The sequence below is a fragment of the Cetorhinus maximus genome, chromosome 6, assembly GCF_964194155.1.
Source record: "Cetorhinus maximus chromosome 6, sCetMax3.hap1.1, whole genome shotgun sequence".
Classification (NCBI taxonomy): Eukaryota; Metazoa; Chordata; class Chondrichthyes; order Lamniformes; family Cetorhinidae; genus Cetorhinus; species Cetorhinus maximus.
Genome location: NC_135884.1, coordinates 39,434,260 through 39,454,790, shown reverse-complemented (window position 1 = coordinate 39,454,790; position 20,531 = coordinate 39,434,260). Strand labels below are relative to the sequence as shown.

The 20,531-nt window shown below is 40.7% G+C and overlaps 1 protein-coding gene across 6 annotated transcripts in view; it reads left to right on the top strand.

Annotated features, from left to right (window-relative positions):
* Positions 1-20,531, top strand: part of cadpsa (Ca2+-dependent activator protein for secretion a) — a 580,082-nt gene that overhangs the window by 66,580 nt on the left and 492,971 nt on the right. For all 6 annotated transcript variants that reach the window (XM_078543642.1, XM_078543641.1, XM_078543639.1 and 3 more), the window contains exons 2-3: positions 9,476-9,589; positions 16,366-16,698. In XM_078543642.1, the coding sequence (XP_078399768.1) occupies positions 9,476-9,589; positions 16,366-16,698 (447 nt within the window). The remainder of the gene's footprint in view (positions 1-9,475; positions 9,590-16,365; positions 16,699-20,531) is intronic.

Here is a 20,531-nt window from a genome sequence, read left to right as displayed (position 1 = left end):
AAAGAAGAAATATTAAGTGATTTAGAAACTTTGAATGTAGATAAATCACCAGGCCCAGATGAAATGTATTCCAGGGCTGTTACAAGAAGCAAAGGAGAAAATAGTGAAGGCTCTGGCCATTTTCCAATCCACTATCTATCTCTACATGTGCATTGCAGGAGAACTGCTAATGTTGTCCCATTGTTTAAAAAAGGGAGAAAGAGATAAATGGAGTTATTACAGGCCAGTTAGCCTAACCTCCGTGGTGGCCAAATTAGGAACATAGGATCATAGAATTTAGGAGTAGGCCAAAAACAAAAATACCTGGAAAAACTCAGCAGGTCTGACAGCATTTGCGGAGAGGGATACAGTTAACGTTTCAAGTCCGAATGACTCTTCATCAGAACTAAGGAAAAATAGAAAAGAGGTGAAATATAAGCTGGTTTAAGGGGAGGTTGGACAGATAGAGCTGGATAGAGGGCCAGTGATAGGTGGAGATAACCAAAAGATGTCATAGACAAAAGGACAAAGAGGTGTTGACGGTGGTGATATTAGCTAAGAAATGTGCTAATGGTGACATTAAGGGTAGAAAGCAGGACGAACAAGGGACAGATAGCCCTAGTGGGGGTGGAGTGGGGGAGGATCGAAATAGGCTAAAAGGTACAGACACAACAATGGATGGAAATATATTTAAAAATAATGGAAATAGGTGGGAAAAGAAAAATATCTATAAATTATTGGAAGAAGGGGGATCGTAAAGGGGGTGGGGATGGAGGAAAGAGTTCATGATCTAAAGTTGTTGAACTCGATATTCAGTCCGGAAGGCTGTAAAGTACCTAGTCGGAAGATGAGGTGCTGTTCCTCTAGTTTGCGTTGAGCTTCACTGGAACATTGCAGCAAGCCAAGGACGGACATGTGGGCGTGAGACTACCCTGCTTCCGGACTGAATATCGAGTTCAACAACTTTAGATCATGAACTCTCTCCTCCATCCCCACCCCCTTTCCGATCCCCCTTTTCCCAATAATTTATATATTTTCTTTTCCCACCTATTTCCATTATTTTTTAATGTATTTCCATCCATTGTTTTATCTCTACCTTTTAGCCTATTTCGATCCTCCCCCACTCCACCCCCACTAGGGCTATCTGTCCCTTGCTCGCCCTGCTTTCTACCCTTTAATGTCTCCATTAGCACATTTCTTAGCTAATATCACCACCGTCAACAGTCTTTGTCATTTTGTCTTTGACATCTTTTGGTTATCTCCACCTATCGCTGGCCCTCTATCCAGCTCTACCTGTCCCACCCCCCTTAAACCAGCTTATATTTCACCTCTTTTCTATTTTTCCTTAGTTCTGATGAAGAGTCATTCGGACTTGAAACGTTAACTGTATCCCTCTCCGCAGATGCTGTCAGACCTGCTGAGCTTTTCCAGGTATTTTTGTTTTTGTTCTAGATTTCCAGCATCCGCAGTATTTTGCTTTTATCTTAGGGGTAGGCCATTCAGCCTTTCAAGCCTGCTCCTCCATTCAATAAGATCATGGCTGATCTGGTTGTATCTCAACTCCACTTTGCCGTATTTCTCCCCCCACCATAACCCTCGACTCCCTTGTCTGTCAAAAATCTAGCTAGCTCTGCCTTGAATAAGTTCAATGACCCAGCCTCAACTGCTTTCTGGGGAAGAGAAGTCCACATACAATATTTTGAGAGAAAAAAATCGTCCTTTTCTCCAACTTAAATAATAGACCTTTTATTCTTAAACTGCATAAAATTAGCAATTAACAATATTAATTTGTTATTTAGGCATGAAATAATCAAGGACAGCCAGCATAGGTTCATCCAAAGGAAGGTTGTTTCTGACTAACTTGATTGAATTTTTTTGAGGAGGTAACATGAAAGATCGCTGAGGTTAGAGTGATTGATATAGCCTACATGTATTTTAGTTAGGCTTTTGATAAGGTCCCATATATGGCAGATTGGTCAGAAAAGTAAAAACTCGTTGGATCCAAGTTTGGGCTCAGTGGCAGGAAGCAAAAGGTAATGGTCACAGGTGTGTTGTTGTTTGAAGGCTGTTTCCACTGGGATTCACAGGGTTCAGCATTAGGTGTCTTGCTTTGATTGTACGGACCATTGATTTGGCCTTAAATATAGGAGGCATGATTAAGTTTGTTGATAATACAAAAATTGGTCGTGTGGTTGATGAGAGGAAGAAAGCTGTCGTGTGTAACAAGATATTATGAGGCAGAAAAGTGGCAAATTGAATTCAGTCCAGAGAAATGAGGTAATGCATTTAGGAAGGGCAAACAAGGCAAGGGAATGCACGATAAATGGTAGGTTTCTGAAAAGTGTAGAGGAATGGAGGGACCTTGAATTGTATGTCCGCAGATCTCTGAAGGTAGCAGGACAGTTAGATAATGTGATTGAGAAGGCATATGGGATGCTTTCCTTTATTAGCTGAGAAAATGTAAGAGCCAGGAAGGTTATGCTGGAACCATATAAAACACAAGGTAGGCTGTGGCAAGGGTACTGCACACAGTTTTAGTCACAGCATTACAGGAAGGATCCGATCGTACTAGAGAGGCTATGGAGCAGGATGATGTCAGGAAAGGAGAAATTTAACTATGAGGAAAGATTGGCTAACTGGTGTTGTTTTCTTGGGAACCGAGGAGGCTGGGGGGAGATTTAATTGAGGTGTATAAACTTGAGGGGGCTCATAAAAGTGAATAGGAAGGACCTACTACCCTTAGCTGGGAGGTGAACAAGTAGGGGTCATAAATTTAAAATAATAGCTGGATTAGGGGGTAGCTGAGAAGAACGTTTTTCACTCAGGGGTGGTGAACATCTAGAAATCACTGCCTGAAGGGGTGGTGGAAGCAGAAAACTTTATCACATTCAAAACATATTGGAAATGTGCTTGAAGTGCCATAACCTACAAGACTACCGACCAAGAACTGGAAAATAGGATTAGGCTGGATAGCTATTTCCCTGAAGGGCTGAAAAATATCCTTCTGTGCCATAAATTTCTATGATTCTATAAGATTATGGATAAACCAAATTATCAAAATTAAGTAGAATAAATCCAGCTTGCTGTTATGATCCCTGTAGAAACCAATAATTTTGAAAAAAATTGAATTCCAAGTGAGTGGCTCAAAGGATCGCACAACAAGATTTCATGCTTTAAGACTTTTACTGTAACAAACACACTGGAAGCAACATCACTAAACATTACATAGTAGTTAACTAATAGGCTAAACTACAGAAAAGATATTCTCCCTTCACTTCCTAAGATGACTGAAAACCAGGTTTACATGTTACACTGCTCACTCTCCACAAAATTCCAGTCTTTACAGGAACCAGTCCAAAGTTACAGCCAGGTTCCATCAGGCTCGCTTCTCTCATTTTGCGGAGATGTAACTCCAGTGTCCTTGTAAAGTTGTTTCCCTCAGTTTTCTGAGAATCCCTGAACAAGCTTCCAACAGCAAGGCCCACTCTGGTGACTCCTTTTCCTGGCCACAGGAAAAAAGGATACAGAGGCACTGGAGAAGGTGCAGAGAAGATTTACAAGGATATACCAGAAACGTATCAAGAAAGGATTGATGGGCTGTTTCTTTTCCCTTGAAAATAGCAGGATGAACTAATAGAGACCTTTAAAATTTCAGAACAGTTTTGATAGTGTGGGTATAGAGAGAATGTTTCCTCTTGTGGAGAAGAGCATAACTAGAGACCATCAATATAAGAGTCATCAAGAAATCCAATAGGGAATTCAGAAGAAACTTCTTTACCCAAAGGGTGGTAAGAGTGTGGAAATTGCTACCACAGGGAGAGGTTGAAGCAAAAATTATAGATGCATTTAAGGAGAAGCTAGACAAGCATATGAGGGAAATGGGAATAGAGCATTATTATGGTAGATTTTGATGAGAAAAGATAGGAGGAGACTTGAGTGGAGCATAAACAACGGAATGGATTGATTGGACTGAATGGCCTGCTTCTGTCCTGTATAAACAATGTAACTGATGTAATACCAGGCCTGGAATTGTCTGATGTTGATACCTTGTGGTAAAAATTGAAAAATGATCTATCCCCAGAGTTAATATCCATTTTCTGCTGAAAAGGAAACAAAAGCCAAAAATGTCTACTTACCAAGATACTTTCCCACTTGGCAGTCTTGAGTAAGCTCTACCAGGGTTGCCTAGTAAGTTAGCCACTAACCACAGGTGGCTAATTGGGTATCCAAGTTTGGAATTTTTTTCAATTAGTTGGAAAATAATCTTTAGTAGTAGTTCATTAGTTAGTGTGCCAATCCACCAAATTTGGGCGTGTGAACTCTACTCATTCACATATGAAGGAGGAGGACAAAATACCAGAGATACAAGGGGACCTAAAATAAGTTGAGTGGGGGACTTAATGGATTTAATGTAAGTTTTAAAAAATGGTAATAGAGAAAACAATGAGACTGAAGAGAGACAAATCCCCAGGAACTGATAGTTTCTGCAAATAGATATGAAAAGAAATAGGTGAGTTTGGAAGGATGAGAGGAGATCTAATTAAGGTATATAAGATGCTAAAGGGGATGGACAAAGTAGACATGGAGCGGATGTTTCCCCTTGTGGGGCATTCTAGAATGGGAGGCCATAGTTTTAGGCTAAGGGGTGGTAGATTTAAATCAGATGAGGAGGAATTACTTTTCTCAAAGGGTCATGAATCGGTGGAATTTACTTCCTCAGAGTGCAGTGGATGCCGGGACGCTGAATAAATTTAAGGAGGAGATAGACAGATTTTTAATTAGCAACGGGTTGAAAGGTTATGGGGAGAGGGCGGGAAATTGGAGTTGAGGCCGAAATGAGATCAGCCATGATCGTATTGAATGGTGGGGCAGGCTCGAGGGGCTGAATTGCCTACTCCTGCTCCAAGTTCTTGTGTTCTTATGTTATGTAGGAATTAGCAGGTGCATTAGTCATAATTTTTCAAAGCTCCCTAGACTCAGGAACTGTGCCTGTGGGTTAATAAGTAATGGAGTGCTCTTTGCATTGTAAGAGGGAGGCTGGAAAACTATGGACCTGTTTGTTTAGCGTCAATTATGAGAAGATTACTAGAATCGATCATCAGAAACAGAATGACTGATCACTTGGACAAGTATCAGCTGATCAAAGAGAGTAGCATCGATTTATGAGGGGTAGGTCATGTTAGACTAATCCAGTTGAGTCTTTTGAGGAGATCACTAGCATGGTAGGTTGTGAAATGGTTATGGATGTTGTCTAGATGGACTTCCAGAAACGCTTTTGATAAGGCTTCACAATGGAGTTGGTATTCCCCAGCATTTATGGCAGGTGTATTAGTATTAACAAAATTAGCTCAATAAAAGCAGTGGATGGTAAAACCAAAAGGTTTTGAATAAAAGCAGTATCATTAACCAGTTTGGTTTCTAGCTACCTTGTTCACGTAGGAGTCATCAACATCCTAAAGAGGAGAGGGGCACAGTACTTTTAAAGACAAAAATCTTGCAGCCTGAGTTATGGCTGACATATTTATGTGATCCTGTCACTCCGTGGCTATTTCACTAGACTTCTGATAGAAACAGCAGCATTGCAGTATTGATGCACTCAACTCTTCAGATGAATTGTTAACAGTGCAAACTTAGACATTTGAGAAACACTTCAATTGGCCTGAAATCATTGAAGCTTTTAAAATGATTAAGTAGTGGATTAAATAATTAAGGCAATTGCATTTTAATGAGGTGTGAAAAGCTTATTGAACTGCCCAAAATAGGCATTGCACTTAAGCAGTGCCTTTTGTAATTGACTTAAATGGAAGTAGAAAATGGAAAGCACCATTTTCTCTAAGTTATCTATAATAACCGTAAGTATGGGGACTATATTTGCAGAAATGAGAACCCATAGTGTTGCAAGTGTGGCATTAGTTGATAATTGGTTGGTAAATGAGAGACATGGGGTTGAATTTTCATCTGGGTGCGAAGGCACTTTTTTGGGTGCGCGATTGGCCACACTTAGATTTTTTTGTAGGAAATTCAATTTTCCTCCTCATTCCTGACCCTGTGGCATTTTTCTCTGGCTTTTTTTGTGTCAGGAATGCCTAGTGTGCAAAACGCACATCCACCCCTGCTGAGGTCAGGTTCCCCATTTTAAATAGAGGAAAAAAATTAGATTTCCTCCTGCACACAATTCTTGTCTTGTTTTGGAAACCCATTAAAGTATGCCAGGTTTGAGAGTTTGTGAAGAAAATAGACTGCTGAGGAGTCTGGAACATTTTGAAAGATAAGTGTAAAGTGTTTCATATCTTCAAATGTCACTATTAGGTGCTTTATTGTAATGTAGATGTGTTTTAATGCAGTGATTTATCGTAGGGCTCTGTCCTTTTAAGGTATGTTGACCCTTACATTGACCATTTGTTCACGTGCGTTACAGTGCTATTCCAATGGAGAAAGCACCATAATTCAGTGAAAAATGCTCTAAAATATCCTATCAGCCTGTGTTTTTTTTTATTCTTTCATGGGATGTGGGCGTCGCTGGCTAAGGCAGCATTTATTGCCTGTGCTGTCATCTCTTCTACTGAGATTTAAATGCCTCTGGCTGATTAAAAGAAATTGGTTTTGACAGTTGAAAAAAATCTACACTCGAAACAAATCTAACCACCTGCTCCCTTTCATTGGATGACAGGCGCTCTGCTTTGAAATTGAAATGAGCCCCTGCTCTTCTTTCCTTCCAGGAGAATCGTTAATTGTTTGGACAGCTGTGGCCATTATCGATGCTTGACTGAATTTCAAGTGCTAATGGGTTTCAGCACAGTAGGTGTTCCATTCATCTATGAATGAATGGCAGTTTCAAACAGTTGTAATAACAGACTGCACCTTTGTGTATTTGGGTTTGTTGACACAAATTAATAGGATTACAAATATTGCAAGGGTTTTTTTTTTACATGGCAGAATGCAAATTTTTTTCTCAGAATCCATGATCTGGAGGCTTTTATGAGAAGTTATTTTTTTCCCCCAAGGAATGTATTTTCCATTAATATTGCATGGAATTGGAAGGTAGTGCTTGCTGGGTGAGTGGCAGTGGAGGATTCATGGGGACATAGTGGTGGCATGGGTGATCTGAGGGGGAACGTGGGCTGGCGTGAGGGTGGATGGGGGTGAGAGAGGCGAGGTGTAAGATTTAGGGGGGCTTTAAAATGCGTTAGAAGCTGGGAAACTGTGTTGGAGAACCAAGGCAGGCCTTCTAACCGGCCTGTCTCCACACCCACACTCCTAAAGTTCTCCAGTCCAGCTCGCAAATGCACTGTGAACCCAACCCTGGTGTGAAAAGACAAAAATTGCATGTGAAGTCGCACATGGGTCGAATATGCGGTTTTTGAACAACAGGTGTGCACAGATCAGATTTTCCCAAGCCCAGGGGAAGATTTGGCCCATGGTGTAGTGATTTAAAGAGTTAGTTCTCTGGTGGGATGTGACAAGTGGGATCTGTGCCCAGGGACCTGTACTCAGCTTTTCGTTATATATGTGTGGTTGAAGGAATAGAGAGTTATACATCCACGTTTGCAGACGACACTAAGTTAGGAGGTGCACTGAGTTGTGTGGATGGGAGGAGGAAGTCATACACAGACGAATTGAATGGGCAGAACTATGGTAGCTGGAATGCAATGTAGGGAAGTGCAAGGCCATTCACTTTGAATGTGAAAAAGACACCTAAATATTTTAACACTGTAGACTGGGAGTTCCGGAGGAATCAAGAAATGTAAGTGTCTTGTACAAAGATCATTAAAAGTCCATGTACAGCACACTAGGTAAACAAAAATGTTAATGGAATATCAGCTTTTATCTCGAGGGGATTGGAATTTAAAAGTGAGAAAATCATGCTTCAGTTATACAGAGGCTTACACTCCACATTTGGAGTACTGTGCTCAATTTTGGACACTGAATCTGAGAATAGATAGATTGTTCTTGGAAGCTGTATACACAGATTCACCAAAATGTAACCATAATGACGTAAGGAGTTAAATTATGAGGACAGGTTGCATAAATTTAGCTGCATTCCTTTGGAGGAATGTGAACTGACGCAATTCAGATATTTAAAACCTTCAAATATACATGTTGAAAAAACACTTTGAAGCACAGTTTTTGAAATATATTTCTAAAATCCCAGTAGTTGTTAAAGCCATTTTAAATGCTTTCCATCTCCCCCTCGAGAGGCACAGCTGGATAATGTCATCACAATAGGTCACGGATCAAATTTGGGTCAATCTGCAATTTTAAAATCGATGGTGAAGACAGGGAAAGTACATTCTGATATAATTTGTCAACTTCAAAAGGTTAATTTTCAGAGTGGAAAGACACTTGTGTCGTTATTTTGAAATAGTGAGTTCCTCAGTAGTTGAATACTGCAGGGTCTATAATTTTTTGATTAATGTGTTAGGTTGTTTATCTGCCAACAAAGTGTAGCAGCCTAAAGTAACCAACAGCATTACAAATAACTGAGTACAACAGAATACCACACCTGTGATTCCTTGACTGTGATATCAGTGACTGAGCACGAGACACATGCTTCCTGCAGAAAATGAGGGAGAAACAGAAGGGCCTGTATACTGAGGTCTGTTTAATAGATTTGGTACCATCAAGTTTTCAACCAGTTCTCTCTAGTACGAACCTGCATGGCAAGAGGAAATTCAGACAGGGTGAAATAGGATTTCTTTATATGATGTCACTGTTGAAATATTTCCAATTGCTTTGGGAGTGATTGTTATTGCAGTGCTGCATTACTCAAGCATGAAGGAGAAACTGAAAACATTACGCTATATTTACAGTGATGAACCATGGGGATATTAACACTCCAGTTTTTAAAAAATCAAAATGTTTAGTTCCAATTATTTAGATGAGACAGGCAAACACCCGACCTCAGGGAAAGAGTGCAAGAAAACACAAGGCAAGACTGGGATTTGAGCTCTGCTCTAATGCTTTAGTTAAGAGTGATATCAGAAATAACAACTTGCATTTATATTGCATCTTAGCATCAATGTCACTGATGACTTTGAATCCTTAGTTATATAAAAGGAATTGTACACCTGATCCACCTGAGGAAAAGGATGGCCCAGTGAGGAAGTTTGTTCATTGATTTTTGGTGGTGGTGATCAGTTCGGGGCTCTCTGTCCTTTTCAAATGCAATTTCATCCACATTATGCCCTGAATTGAAAAAAAAACTGGAGAAGAATAAGCATGCTGTCAAAATTGCAGTTATTGACAGAATATATTAGCCTGTGGGGAAGACCTAATGGTGATTCGAGAGGCCTAAAGCATTGCAGGTTTGAATGAAAAGGCCCAGTGGATTACCAACATGATTTGCTTAGAGAGAATGCCACCAAAAATAGATTTAAAGCAAAACTTTTTGTATAGCAGTATTGATGCAGCATTTTCCTGCTCCTTCAACTTGAATGGTATTTAAGATTTTGATGTTTATGCCTAGTCATTTATTCTTCCTGTTTGTCTTTTCTAGATAAATAAGCAGCAACTGCAGACAGTTAAAGATCGCTTCCAGGCTTTCCTGAATGGAGAAACACAGATAGTGGCAGATGAGGCCTTTATCAATGCTGTGCAAAGCTATTTTGAGGTAAGATAATTTTTCTTGTAATATTTTGCATGTAAGTTAATTGTTCAAATCCTACGATATGAGAAGAGTCCCCTGACTCAACTTACATTGCTGATGCACATCAGAACCCTGAGGCAGTCTCGATGTGCGCACATTCGCGATGCTTACGTGGAAAACCTACCCTGCCTGGATTGCCCATGATTCCAACTGCAGTGGGATCAGATGGCCAGAACCATGGAGACTTGGGCTGTTTGCGCTATACTTACCCTGCTTTTCACGCAGATTTACTTAGAGCTTTTCATAGCAGGTATAAAACCAGTGAAACTCTAAGTAAATTAGCTGGAGTGTCAAAGCACTCCAGCACCCATCCTGGCAATTTTAACCCCCACTCCCAACAATATTCCGTCCACACTTGTCCCAGCAATGCTCACCTACCTCCCAACAATGTGGCCGCTCCCCCCATCGCCCTGAGGTCACAGGATACTTGGACTGTAAATGGAAAGATGAAGGAACGATTGTGCTTTAAACACTGCTTCAGCCTCAGCATGCTGAACTTTCAGAGGGCCAGCGAACAAGTGCTTAACTGGGTACTCGTTTGAGAAAGTGTTGCCCAGATTGCCTGCAAAATCACTGTGGGTTAGGTCACCTTACATGTGGCGGTATAGTAAGAGGGATCCCCACTACCTGTCCACCAATGCATTTGGTACTGTGGGGCGTGAGACAAGGAAGAGGGGCAACAATGTCACAAACAGCCAGGAAACTGAGTGCAGTGTGTGGTCAGCTGACCCAGCCATCCATGTGTGTTCTGCACATCCCTCCTGACAATGTTGACCCCCCCACCCCCGCTATTCTAGCAATGTTTGCCCTCCTTCCTGGCAATGTACAGCCCCTGCACTCCTGAACAACGTTTACCTCCCCCGCACCCCATACATTGCTCACGTACCCCAGACCCGGATAGTGCTCATCCCCTCCCACACCCCCTCTCCCAACCCACCTCCCGGAATCCCTGGCTCCTGTCCAGCTGATGTTGGAAGAGGCAGCATTGTCAGGGTGGTTGAGGAGTTTTGTGGAGTGATCGGGTGAACATTTTCGGGTTGAGCGAGCAGGTGAATATTGTTGTTGGGGGGATGAACATTATCCGGGGTTGAGCGAGGGGTGCGTAGACATTGCCAGAGATGAGAAAGGGAGATTAAACACTGTCGAGGTTGTGAGAAGGGGGTGAACATTGTCAGGGAGTTCAGGGAGGAGGTGAACACTGTCGAGGATGAGAGGGGAGTGAACACTGTCGGGGCTGAGGGAGGGAGGGTGAACATTATTGGGGATGAGGGAGAGGGGGAACCTTGTCAGGGAGTTGAGGGTGGGGAGGCGAACACTGTCAGGGATGAGAGAGGGAGTGAACATTGTCAGGGGGTGGGGCAGTTAGCACTGTCAGTGTAGTGTGGGGTTGCCGTCTCCATTTAAAACGTTGTAAGTCAATGAACCGAAGACAGACCTTAAGGCTGTGCTGAAATTATGTCTGACAGTTTGCCTCCCAACTGTGTTCATCCTTGCATCCCTGCTGGAGCTGGCATCAGAAGATGTGAAGGCTCCAGTGTAAATTGGTAAGTGGGCAGTTTAAGTCTCAGTCAGTGTTGGATACACCCTCACCGACACTGACTGGAAGATCTGGGCCTATGTTTCTTTCAGCTCAGTTATTGCTCACCAATTTTAAAAAGCAATAATTAGACATTGCTGAATGCTGTAATTTGGACATTTATCTAGGAAGTATAAATTTTATCCTCCAGATTTGAATACCCTTGAGAGATATCGCTCACTTATCGTTGTTTTGTTAGAACACCATTGATACAATAGGGAACATATAGTAAAATCTTCATTGTCCGGCATGTGCGGGGAATGGGTGATATCGGTTAATCAAAAATGCCAGTTAACAAAGAGTTCCATTTACTAATGGAATATAGCACAATGTTTGTAGCATGAACTAAAATGCAAGTACTCAGGAAGTAAAGAACAGTATTATTTTTACTTCTAATCTTCAGTACATTAAAACATAAAGTATAAAAGAATACAGTATACAGATGGGTAACGGATAATTTCAGAATTGTTTCTGGTTAGTAAAGTGATGATTCATATTAGGGGAACATCGGAGAGCTGAGTTAGAGCATTCCGGTTGGTAGAGTGCTGGACAGCAAAGTTTACTGTATGTCCTTTTTAATGTTGTGATGGTCACTATTGCATCACTTGCCAGAAGGCCACAATAAGGAGAATTTAAATGTATTGATGAAATCAGCCTGCCTCTTTATTGAATTCAGCAGTCGCAGAGATTTTAAAGCGAAGTATTTAAATAATGAATCGCCATTGGTGAATAAGTGTTTCTATTATGTATATTTATTCAGTCTTTAATTAAGGAAAAGGAACTTTCTCCAAAGCAGGCTGAGGGACCTGGCAGGGATAAATGCACAGGCAGCGAGTCAAACAATAAAACTCACCAAAACGGCCAACGACCTAATGACAACTTCAGCTCCGTTTCTGTCACTAATTGTTCCAGACTCTTCAGTTTATCCTCACAAATTATTCACATTGTTGTTTCACGCGCGCTCTCTCTCTGTTCTCCCTGTTTCTTCCATCCCTTTGTCAGTTGCTTTCTCTCATTTTGTCTGGAATATTCACTCTGCAATAACTTTCTCAAGGCTCCATTTCCCATTCAATCTATCCTAACATCCTGCGCCTGCATTCTGTTCACCAACTATATGTTTAATGATTCTAATCTCACTGTTAGTTTGTTCAATATCTGTGGATAGGCCAAACATACATTTCTTTTATAGTTAGGAATTAATTTTACTTTAAAAAATTATTTACTTGATTGAGGAATGCACTGTGCATATACAGTATTTCAACTTAAAATGTTGTTTTCTCTGACAATGAATGTCCAGAAGAACCCAACTCCAGTTTATACATTAGTTCTTAGGGGAAAATCTGATTCGCTTACCATTGTTCCACTTGAAGTTGCACTTTTCAGCAACGCGACTATGAAGTTAAGTGAGGAATTACTGTATAAGGGTGCCATTAACAATTCTGTTACATTACAATTACTGAGCTCTGATTATCCACCTACTTTAAATGTGCAATTTAACTATATCAAGGTACAAACCTATTATTGGTATCTTCATTGTCAGAAATGTCTAATTGCACTTTTAACTCTTCTTGTCATTCTCTCCTTTTCTCTCTGAATGCCTCTTACATAATTTCTTTAATTGATATTTCTATATCTCTGTTTGTCTGTCTCTTGTTCTTGTACTCTGTCTTTGAGTCTTTGCTAAATTACCTTTTTGTTCCTCAAACGTTTTTTTATTTATCTCTTTCCTCTATATATCTCTCCTGTGTTTCTCATCATACACTTTTCTCTCGCAGAGCTCTGGAATCTAAGGATTCAGCCCTATAATATTGTAGAAGTGATCTTGTCTTGACCTGGCTCTGTGGGCCACAGCGCTTGTTTTGTTGAGCTTCTGATATTCTTCAGCCTCAGGTACAAACCCGTAGTTCCAACCTCCAGAGATCTCGCTTTAACCCCTTCTTTTTCCTTAGGAGGGAATGAACAAAAAGGCTGGAGCCAGGATAAGCAATTGAGGAGGCAGGGCTTACCCAAGCAGTGTCAAGAGGGAGTAAAAGGGGGCAGTGGTCTGCTTGGGTCTAAGAGCTGAGTGAGTGGGCAAATGCATTGCAGATGCAGTATAATGTGGATAAATGTGAGGTTATCCACTTTGGTAGCAAAAACAGGAAGGCAGATTATTATCTGAATGGCTATAAATTGAGAGAGGGGAATGTGCAACGAGACCTGGGTGTCCTCGTGAACCAGTCGCTGAAGGTAAGCATGCAGGTGCAGCAGGCGGTAAAGAAGGCAAATGGTATGTTGGCCTTCATAGCCAGAGGATTCGAGTACAGGAGCAGGGATGTCTTGCTGCAATTATGCAGGGCCTTGGTGAGACCACACCTGGAATATTGTGTGCAGTTTTGGTCTCCTTTTCTGAGGAATGATGTTCTTGCTATAGAGGGAGTGCAGCAAAGGTTTACCCGACTGATTCCTGGGATGGCGGGACTAACATATGAAGAGAGATTGAGCCGGTTAGGATTATATTCGCTGGAGTTCAGAAGAATGAGGGGGGGATTCTCATGAAAACCTATAAAATTCAAACAGGACTAAACAGGATAGATGCAGGAAGGATGTTCCTGATGGTGGGGGAGTCCAGAACCAGGGTCACAGTCTGAGGATACAGGATAGACCATTTAGAACTGAGATGAGGAGAAATTTCTTCACCCAGAGAGTGGTGAGCCTGTGGAATTCACTACCACAGAAAGTAGTTGAGGCCAAAACATTGTATGTTTTCAAGAAGTAGTTAGATATAACTCTTGGGGCGAAAGGGATCAAAGGGTATGGGGAGAAAGCGGGAGCAGGCTATTGAGTTGGATGATCAGCCATGATCATAATGAATGGTGGAGCAGGCTCGAAGGGCCGAATGGCCTACTCCTATTTTCTATGTTTCCATGAGATGGAGGAGTTGGGAACGCAGTGAGTGCGAGTAAACTAGAGAGGCTGAAACCTGCTTGGTTCCTGGAAAGAGGAAGATGCTGGAGCCATTTTGGTTCTAAGATATGGTAGCAATGTATGAAGCTGAGAAATGGCACATGTGTAGCGTCCCTACTTGCATGAAGTCAAGTTCCAATGCAAGTGTCATTAGAAAAATGACAGTTGCTTTGTTTTTTAATCTGACTGATTCTTCAAAGCTCCAGCATGTTATAAAATAGACCTCATGAAAATATTTTTCTGTGATATTTGTAATGAAATAGTCGTTTGGTAGTACAGAACGGGCGTATTGCTGAAAAAAGAGACATGCTAAAGCTCTTCGTTTTGCGCTCATCAGGATACTTTGCAAGAATGCTAATATAAGGGGAAAACAAACTGACCCGTTCCTCAGGGCAGTACCTTGACCAATCAGGGTCAAGCTGTCTGGTTTAAATGTCAAACAATACTTGGCAGTTAACTGTCAGTCACCATCACTAGTGCATTCTCCATGGCAACGCCTCTCCCATTAAGAGTCCACTTGCCAACCAATCAGCACTCTCTTCTCATACAGTATAAGTTGCTGTTTTCTCCTTATATTGGTATTCTTGCAAAGTCCCCTGTTGAGTGCAAGACTAAAACCTTCAACATGTCTCTTTTTTTTCCAGCAATATTTGTAATGAACCTTTAATCTATATTCATATTAAAGTCCTCACTTTGCTTGCAGCTCCCAGCCCTGTCCTGTCTGCTCACTCCAACGGTTGCAGGAAAGTGCAGCATTGAGAGTTGGCAGTGATGAAATCCAGTGCTAGGACAGTGAAGTCCAGCATTGGGTGAAGGTTGGGAAAGACCTATAGTTGAGGGATAGGATGTAGAGCTGAGGAGTGGCAGGAATCAGACTGAGAGCTAGGGAACAGGATCTGGAGCTTTTCAGAGCATAAGGGAGCTGGAACCTAGAGCTGCAGAAGTCGGGGTTGTAGTAAGTGTAGAACAATAAGACTGGGGCACCATAGTGTATGGCACAGGTTAGTTGAAGAAGGAAAGGAGAACAAATTATCTGGGTATTTATCTCATCGCTGCATGCGAGAGCGTGCGTGAACAAATGAGCCTCCATATTTCCCTACATTATAGCAATGACTATATTTCAAAGTGTTTCATTGCCTCTGCAGCAAACCTGCATCCAAAGCTAGCAGTGAGAGAAGGTCATTGCATAATAATAGGGATTTCTGACCAGAATGCTTAAGGCAGCAGATTTACCACCCCAGATTTGCATGCAGCATATATGCCTGACCATGTCCTTGGAAAAGAGGAGAGAAAGTTGTGGGGGCTTCTGTGGTCCGGCTGGGAGAAATGGATACCAATGTTGCAGCAGAGAAGGACAACACAAATTAATGATGGAATAAATAATGCTATCTCACAAAGGCACTAAAAGGTCTGTTGCTAAGTATTACACAGTAATCACTCAAATTTTCTCAAATTATAATCCGTAGTTATTAATATAAATATCAAGTATTATTTAATTGTATTTAATCTTTCCTCTTCATAAATGCTATGCCTTTTTTGTGTAGTGCCATAGCATCATAGAGCAACATAGCGCAGAGAAAGGCCATTTGGCCAGTTAGTCCCATTCCCAAGCTCTTTCCCTATATACCCTGATTTATTTTCTGCTTCGTATTTATCCAGTTCTCTTTTCAAGGCTACTCTTGAATCTATATCCATCACGCTATCGGATAGAGCATTCCAAGCCCTGGCTACTCATTGCATACAAGCTTTTCCTCATGCCATCTCTGGTTCTGTTGCCAATCGCCTTAAATCTGTGTCCTGTGATAATTAATCCTTCAGCTATGAGAAACAATTTCACTTTATTTACCCTATCTAAACCCCTTATGATTCTAAACACCTCTATCAAATCTCGTTCTAGTCTTCTGTGCTCAGAGAACAACCCCACCTTCTCCAGTCCATCCATGTACTTGTAATCCCTCATCCTTGGAACCATTCTAGTAAAACTCTTTTATATCTTCTCCAAAACCTTTACATCCTTCCTAAAATGTGGTACCCAGAATTGGACAAAAGCACCATTTTTTCAACTTCTTTATCTGCTATTCATAGGTCAATCCTTATTTTGTCGTGAAATGTTTGAGAATTTAATTTGAAGCATTGTTTTTGTAAAATTTTTTTTAGTAATATCTAAAAAAAAAAGTAATTGTAATGACTGTGGTTTAAATTACTTCATATATCCCAGGTGTTTTTGAAAAGTGATCGTGTGTCCAGAATGGTGCAAAGTGGTGGATGCTCTGCCAATGATTCTCGAGAGGTGTTTAAGAAACATATTGAAAAGCGAGTTCGAAGTTTGCCAGAAATTGATGGTCTTAGCAAGGAGACAGTCCTGAGTTCCTGGATGGCAAAGTTTGATGCTATATATCGTGGTGAAGAGGATCCACGCAAGCAACAGGCCAGAATGACAGCTAGTGCAGCATCGGAGCTGATCCTCAGCAAGGAGCAGCTGTATGAAATGTTCCAGCAAATTCTGGGGATCAAAAAGTTTGAGCATCAACTACTGTACAACGCCTGTCAGGTAAAGGCATTTTTTTTTTTGTTTCCTATTATGGCCCACCCTATTGGCTCAATGCACTGTAGGAAAGCAGATTGCTGTCACTATTGGGTTCAGTTATTTAGCGATTTTTTTTTTTGTTGTTGTTGTTTCAATTTGTAGAACAAATTTGTAGCCAGAGGCAGAAGTTTTTAGAGACCATGATCATGAGATCTCATCTGGTTACAAAATAGAAATGAGGAAATAAAAATATTTCAATGTCTGAGCAATGTTATCTGCAAGCTGTCATTGTTAGAGCAATGTCATAAGGAAGTTCCAACCATCAATATCATTAAAAATGTCAACATTTTTGGGGTCCATTGTGTTTGCTGTTAAATGAGCTGTCACATTACTGTTTCTTTTATCTGGCAGCCAAAACAAAATATTAGTTAGTCACATAACTCATTCCACTTGTTGAAATAAAAATTTAAATTTGTGTGGATGGAAGAATATTTCAGAAATTGGTGAATCTATGTCAGTACATTTTTTTTAAGTGCAGTGAAAATGTCATTATATTTCATTGAAGTTTTTAAATTAAAATTGTGTTGGGAAATGCAAAGGAATGATGGTGAATTGGCAACTTGTTTTTCACTTTATGAATGATAAAGTTTTGGATTTTGATAAGAATCTGCCTGAGTTTGGAATTTGAGGAGGAAGGGTAATATAATTAAGGGATGCGTGTGTTGTCCATATGTGTCCATATCATGTCCATAGTGGAAGGTGATAGTTATTGGCTGAGATTTGTTGACTCAGGCCACTTAAGGCCCCACGTATTATTGTAATGAGAATTAAAAATATTCACAACTGTAAGTATTTGATGACAGCAGCAATTAAGCAGGTAAAATTTATTTTATCTTTCAAGTGAGTTCCCCAACACACAACCCCAGTTCATCACAGGAGTAATTTTTATCTAAAGTAATACAAGCAATTACTTTTTTCATTTGAACAGACAGAAACTAAGTCATGGGGAAAAAGATCAAAATTAATGTTATAAGTTGGGTCATTTAAATGGACAGGTAGGTTATCTTGTGTCCTCTATCATGCATCAACATGATAGAGGACACAGCACATTGAGTGAAATTTTCTTGTGTGAGTCTGATTTTTACATCATGAATAAGTTTTGAAATGAAAGCATAAAACCATTGCTATTCCATGTATACATGCAATATGTTTTTGTCAGAATAATAGTCGTCCAAATACCAATACAAACCCCTGTCAAAATACTCTTAGTGGCAGCTGCTCTGTTTAGACTGACTCTTCAAGTACACTGTTTTGGGACTAGGATCGAACAACATTTTTGATAGTTGAAAATTGCTCCAAGCCTGGAAACTTGTCAAAAAATTCCATGTTTACTGTCTGTCAATTGAAAGAAATTTCCTATGAAATAAAAAAAAACTGCAAATCCTGGAAATTTTCAGTAAAATAAAAATTGCTGGGAATATAAAGCAGATCTGTCAGTATCTATCAGAAGGAACGGCAGATTAATGTGTTGCTATGTACCCTTATCAGTTCTAATGGAGGGCACACACTTGAAAAATCATAACCTGTCTTTTTTCTGCTGACTAACTTGCTCTAAATCTCCAGCACTTCTTGTTTTTATTTGAAATGTCCTGTCAACTGCTTTCAAAATTATAAGTTACAAGTCAGTTCCAGTTTCAAGAAGTAATTTTGCCCAGGGATTTATACCCAGGTGATGCAGTTGCTTCTGGATTGCACGTTAATTTTTTTTTTTAAGCATTTTGTTCTCTTGACACAGGTGTTTGCATTGATGTAATTTAGTGGCAAATTTTGATGAGTGCTTAAAGGAGGAAATAAAGGAAAACACAACTATCGCTTTTTTCCCCCCATAGTACATTTTCTGGGAGAACATTGAAACCAGTTACAGAATTCAGAGAGCGGGTGGTATGAGAAAGAAAGAACCTATTTATCTAGCACCTTTCAGGATCCTGAGATGTCCTTAAGCATTTTCACAGCCAATTGCTTTCACTGTTGTAAAATAGAAAATGTGGCAGCCAATTTATGCACAGCAAGGCCCCACAATCCCTGGACACCCTGTCTCTAGTGATGTTGGTGGAGGAGTAAATATTGGCCTGAACCTGGGGAGAACACCCCTGCTCTTTTACTAGAACCATGGGGTCTTAGTTTAACATCTCATCCGAAAGACGGCCAAAGGATCGTAACTTAGATTTACGGGTCATCATTCCAAACCAGGAGCTCAAGTTGCTGGGTTTGTCGAATAGATATTGAGACATTGAAGTTTGGAGGTGTAAATGTGATGCTGCCCTTAACTCTCTGATGCTCACTTTCATATTGTGGCTGGATGGAGACTAGGGCCCTAAAATTACATTGTGGGCAATCATGTACGAATGCTTAAAATAAATGGGTTAATGCTCTGCTACAATAGAGCACAAAGTCATTTCAGACAAACTCGTTAAGTGTCCATAGCATATTATCCTATAATTTCAAAGCCTAGTGTTTTTATGCAAGTTGATTATGAGGAAGCAGCCTGAATGTAGTTTAAAAGAACCCAGAATGATTCTGCTCCAACCCTGCAGGATTTTTTGAGCATGTATTAAAATAATCACTTCGTAAATTTATGACATAATGATCCAAAACTTATTGTCTTGCATTCCCAGATTCTGATTTCTTTGGAATATTGGAACAGGAGTAGACCATTTATTCCCTTGAGTCTGTTTCCTACCAGACATGAACCTGCTCCCACCAATTAATTTTTCTTGCTGGTTGCTGCCTGCCTTAAAAGTAACAGTCAGAGCCTTAAACACTTATATTCCCAGAGTAACAAAACCTTGCAGCTGGCAACTGTAGCCCTGATTTTAACTCCAGCTAGGTGTTGGGTCATTTGAGTGCATGACTGAGGGCCAAATCCAACATCATTGGGGAAAGCTACAAGAATTTGTCACTTGAACAAAAATGAGCTGATCATAAAAGGCCAACATGACTTTTGAATTTGTTCTGGGATGTGGCAAGGCCTGAATTTATTGCCCATCCTTAACTGCCCTTGAGAAGATGATGATGAGCCACTTTCTTAAACCGCTGCAGTCCTTGTGGTATAGGTGCACCTACAGTGCTGTTAGTGAGGAAGTTGCATGGTTTTGACCTCAGTGAAGGGAACATTAGTTTAGTTCCAAGTCAAGTGTATAATGAGAACTTGCAGGTGGTGATCTTCCCCCTAGTCCTTCTAGGTAGTAAAAGTCACAGGTTTGGAAGGTGCTGTCTAAGGAGCCTTGACAGGTTGCTGCAGTCAACATCTTTTAGACAGTACACACTGTTGCCACTGTGCATCGGTGCTGTAGGGAATTAATGTCTAAGGTTATTGATGGGATGCTGATCATGCAGGCTGCTTTGTCTTGGATAGTGTCAAGATTCTTGATTGTTGTTAGAACTGCACTCATCCAGGCAAGTGGAGAGTATTCCATTGCACTGCTGATATGTGCCTTGTTACGCGATGCAGAATCCAGAGCCTCTGATCTGTTCTTGTAGCCACAGTATTTAAATGGCTGGTCCGGTTCGTTTTTTGGCCAATGATAACTCCCAGGATGCTGATGGGTGGGGGGATGTGGCAAATTCAGTGATTATTGTGGTTGAATATCAAGGGGAGATGGTTAGATTCTCTCTTGGAGATAGCCATTGCTTGGTGTTTGTGTGAAGTGAATATCACTTGCCATGTATTAGCCCAAGCATGAATATTGTCCAGGCCTTGCTGCATGTGAACATGGACTGCTTCAGTTTCTGAGGAATATCGAGTGGTACTGAACACTGTGCAATCATCTGCTAATGTCCCCACTTCTGACTTTATG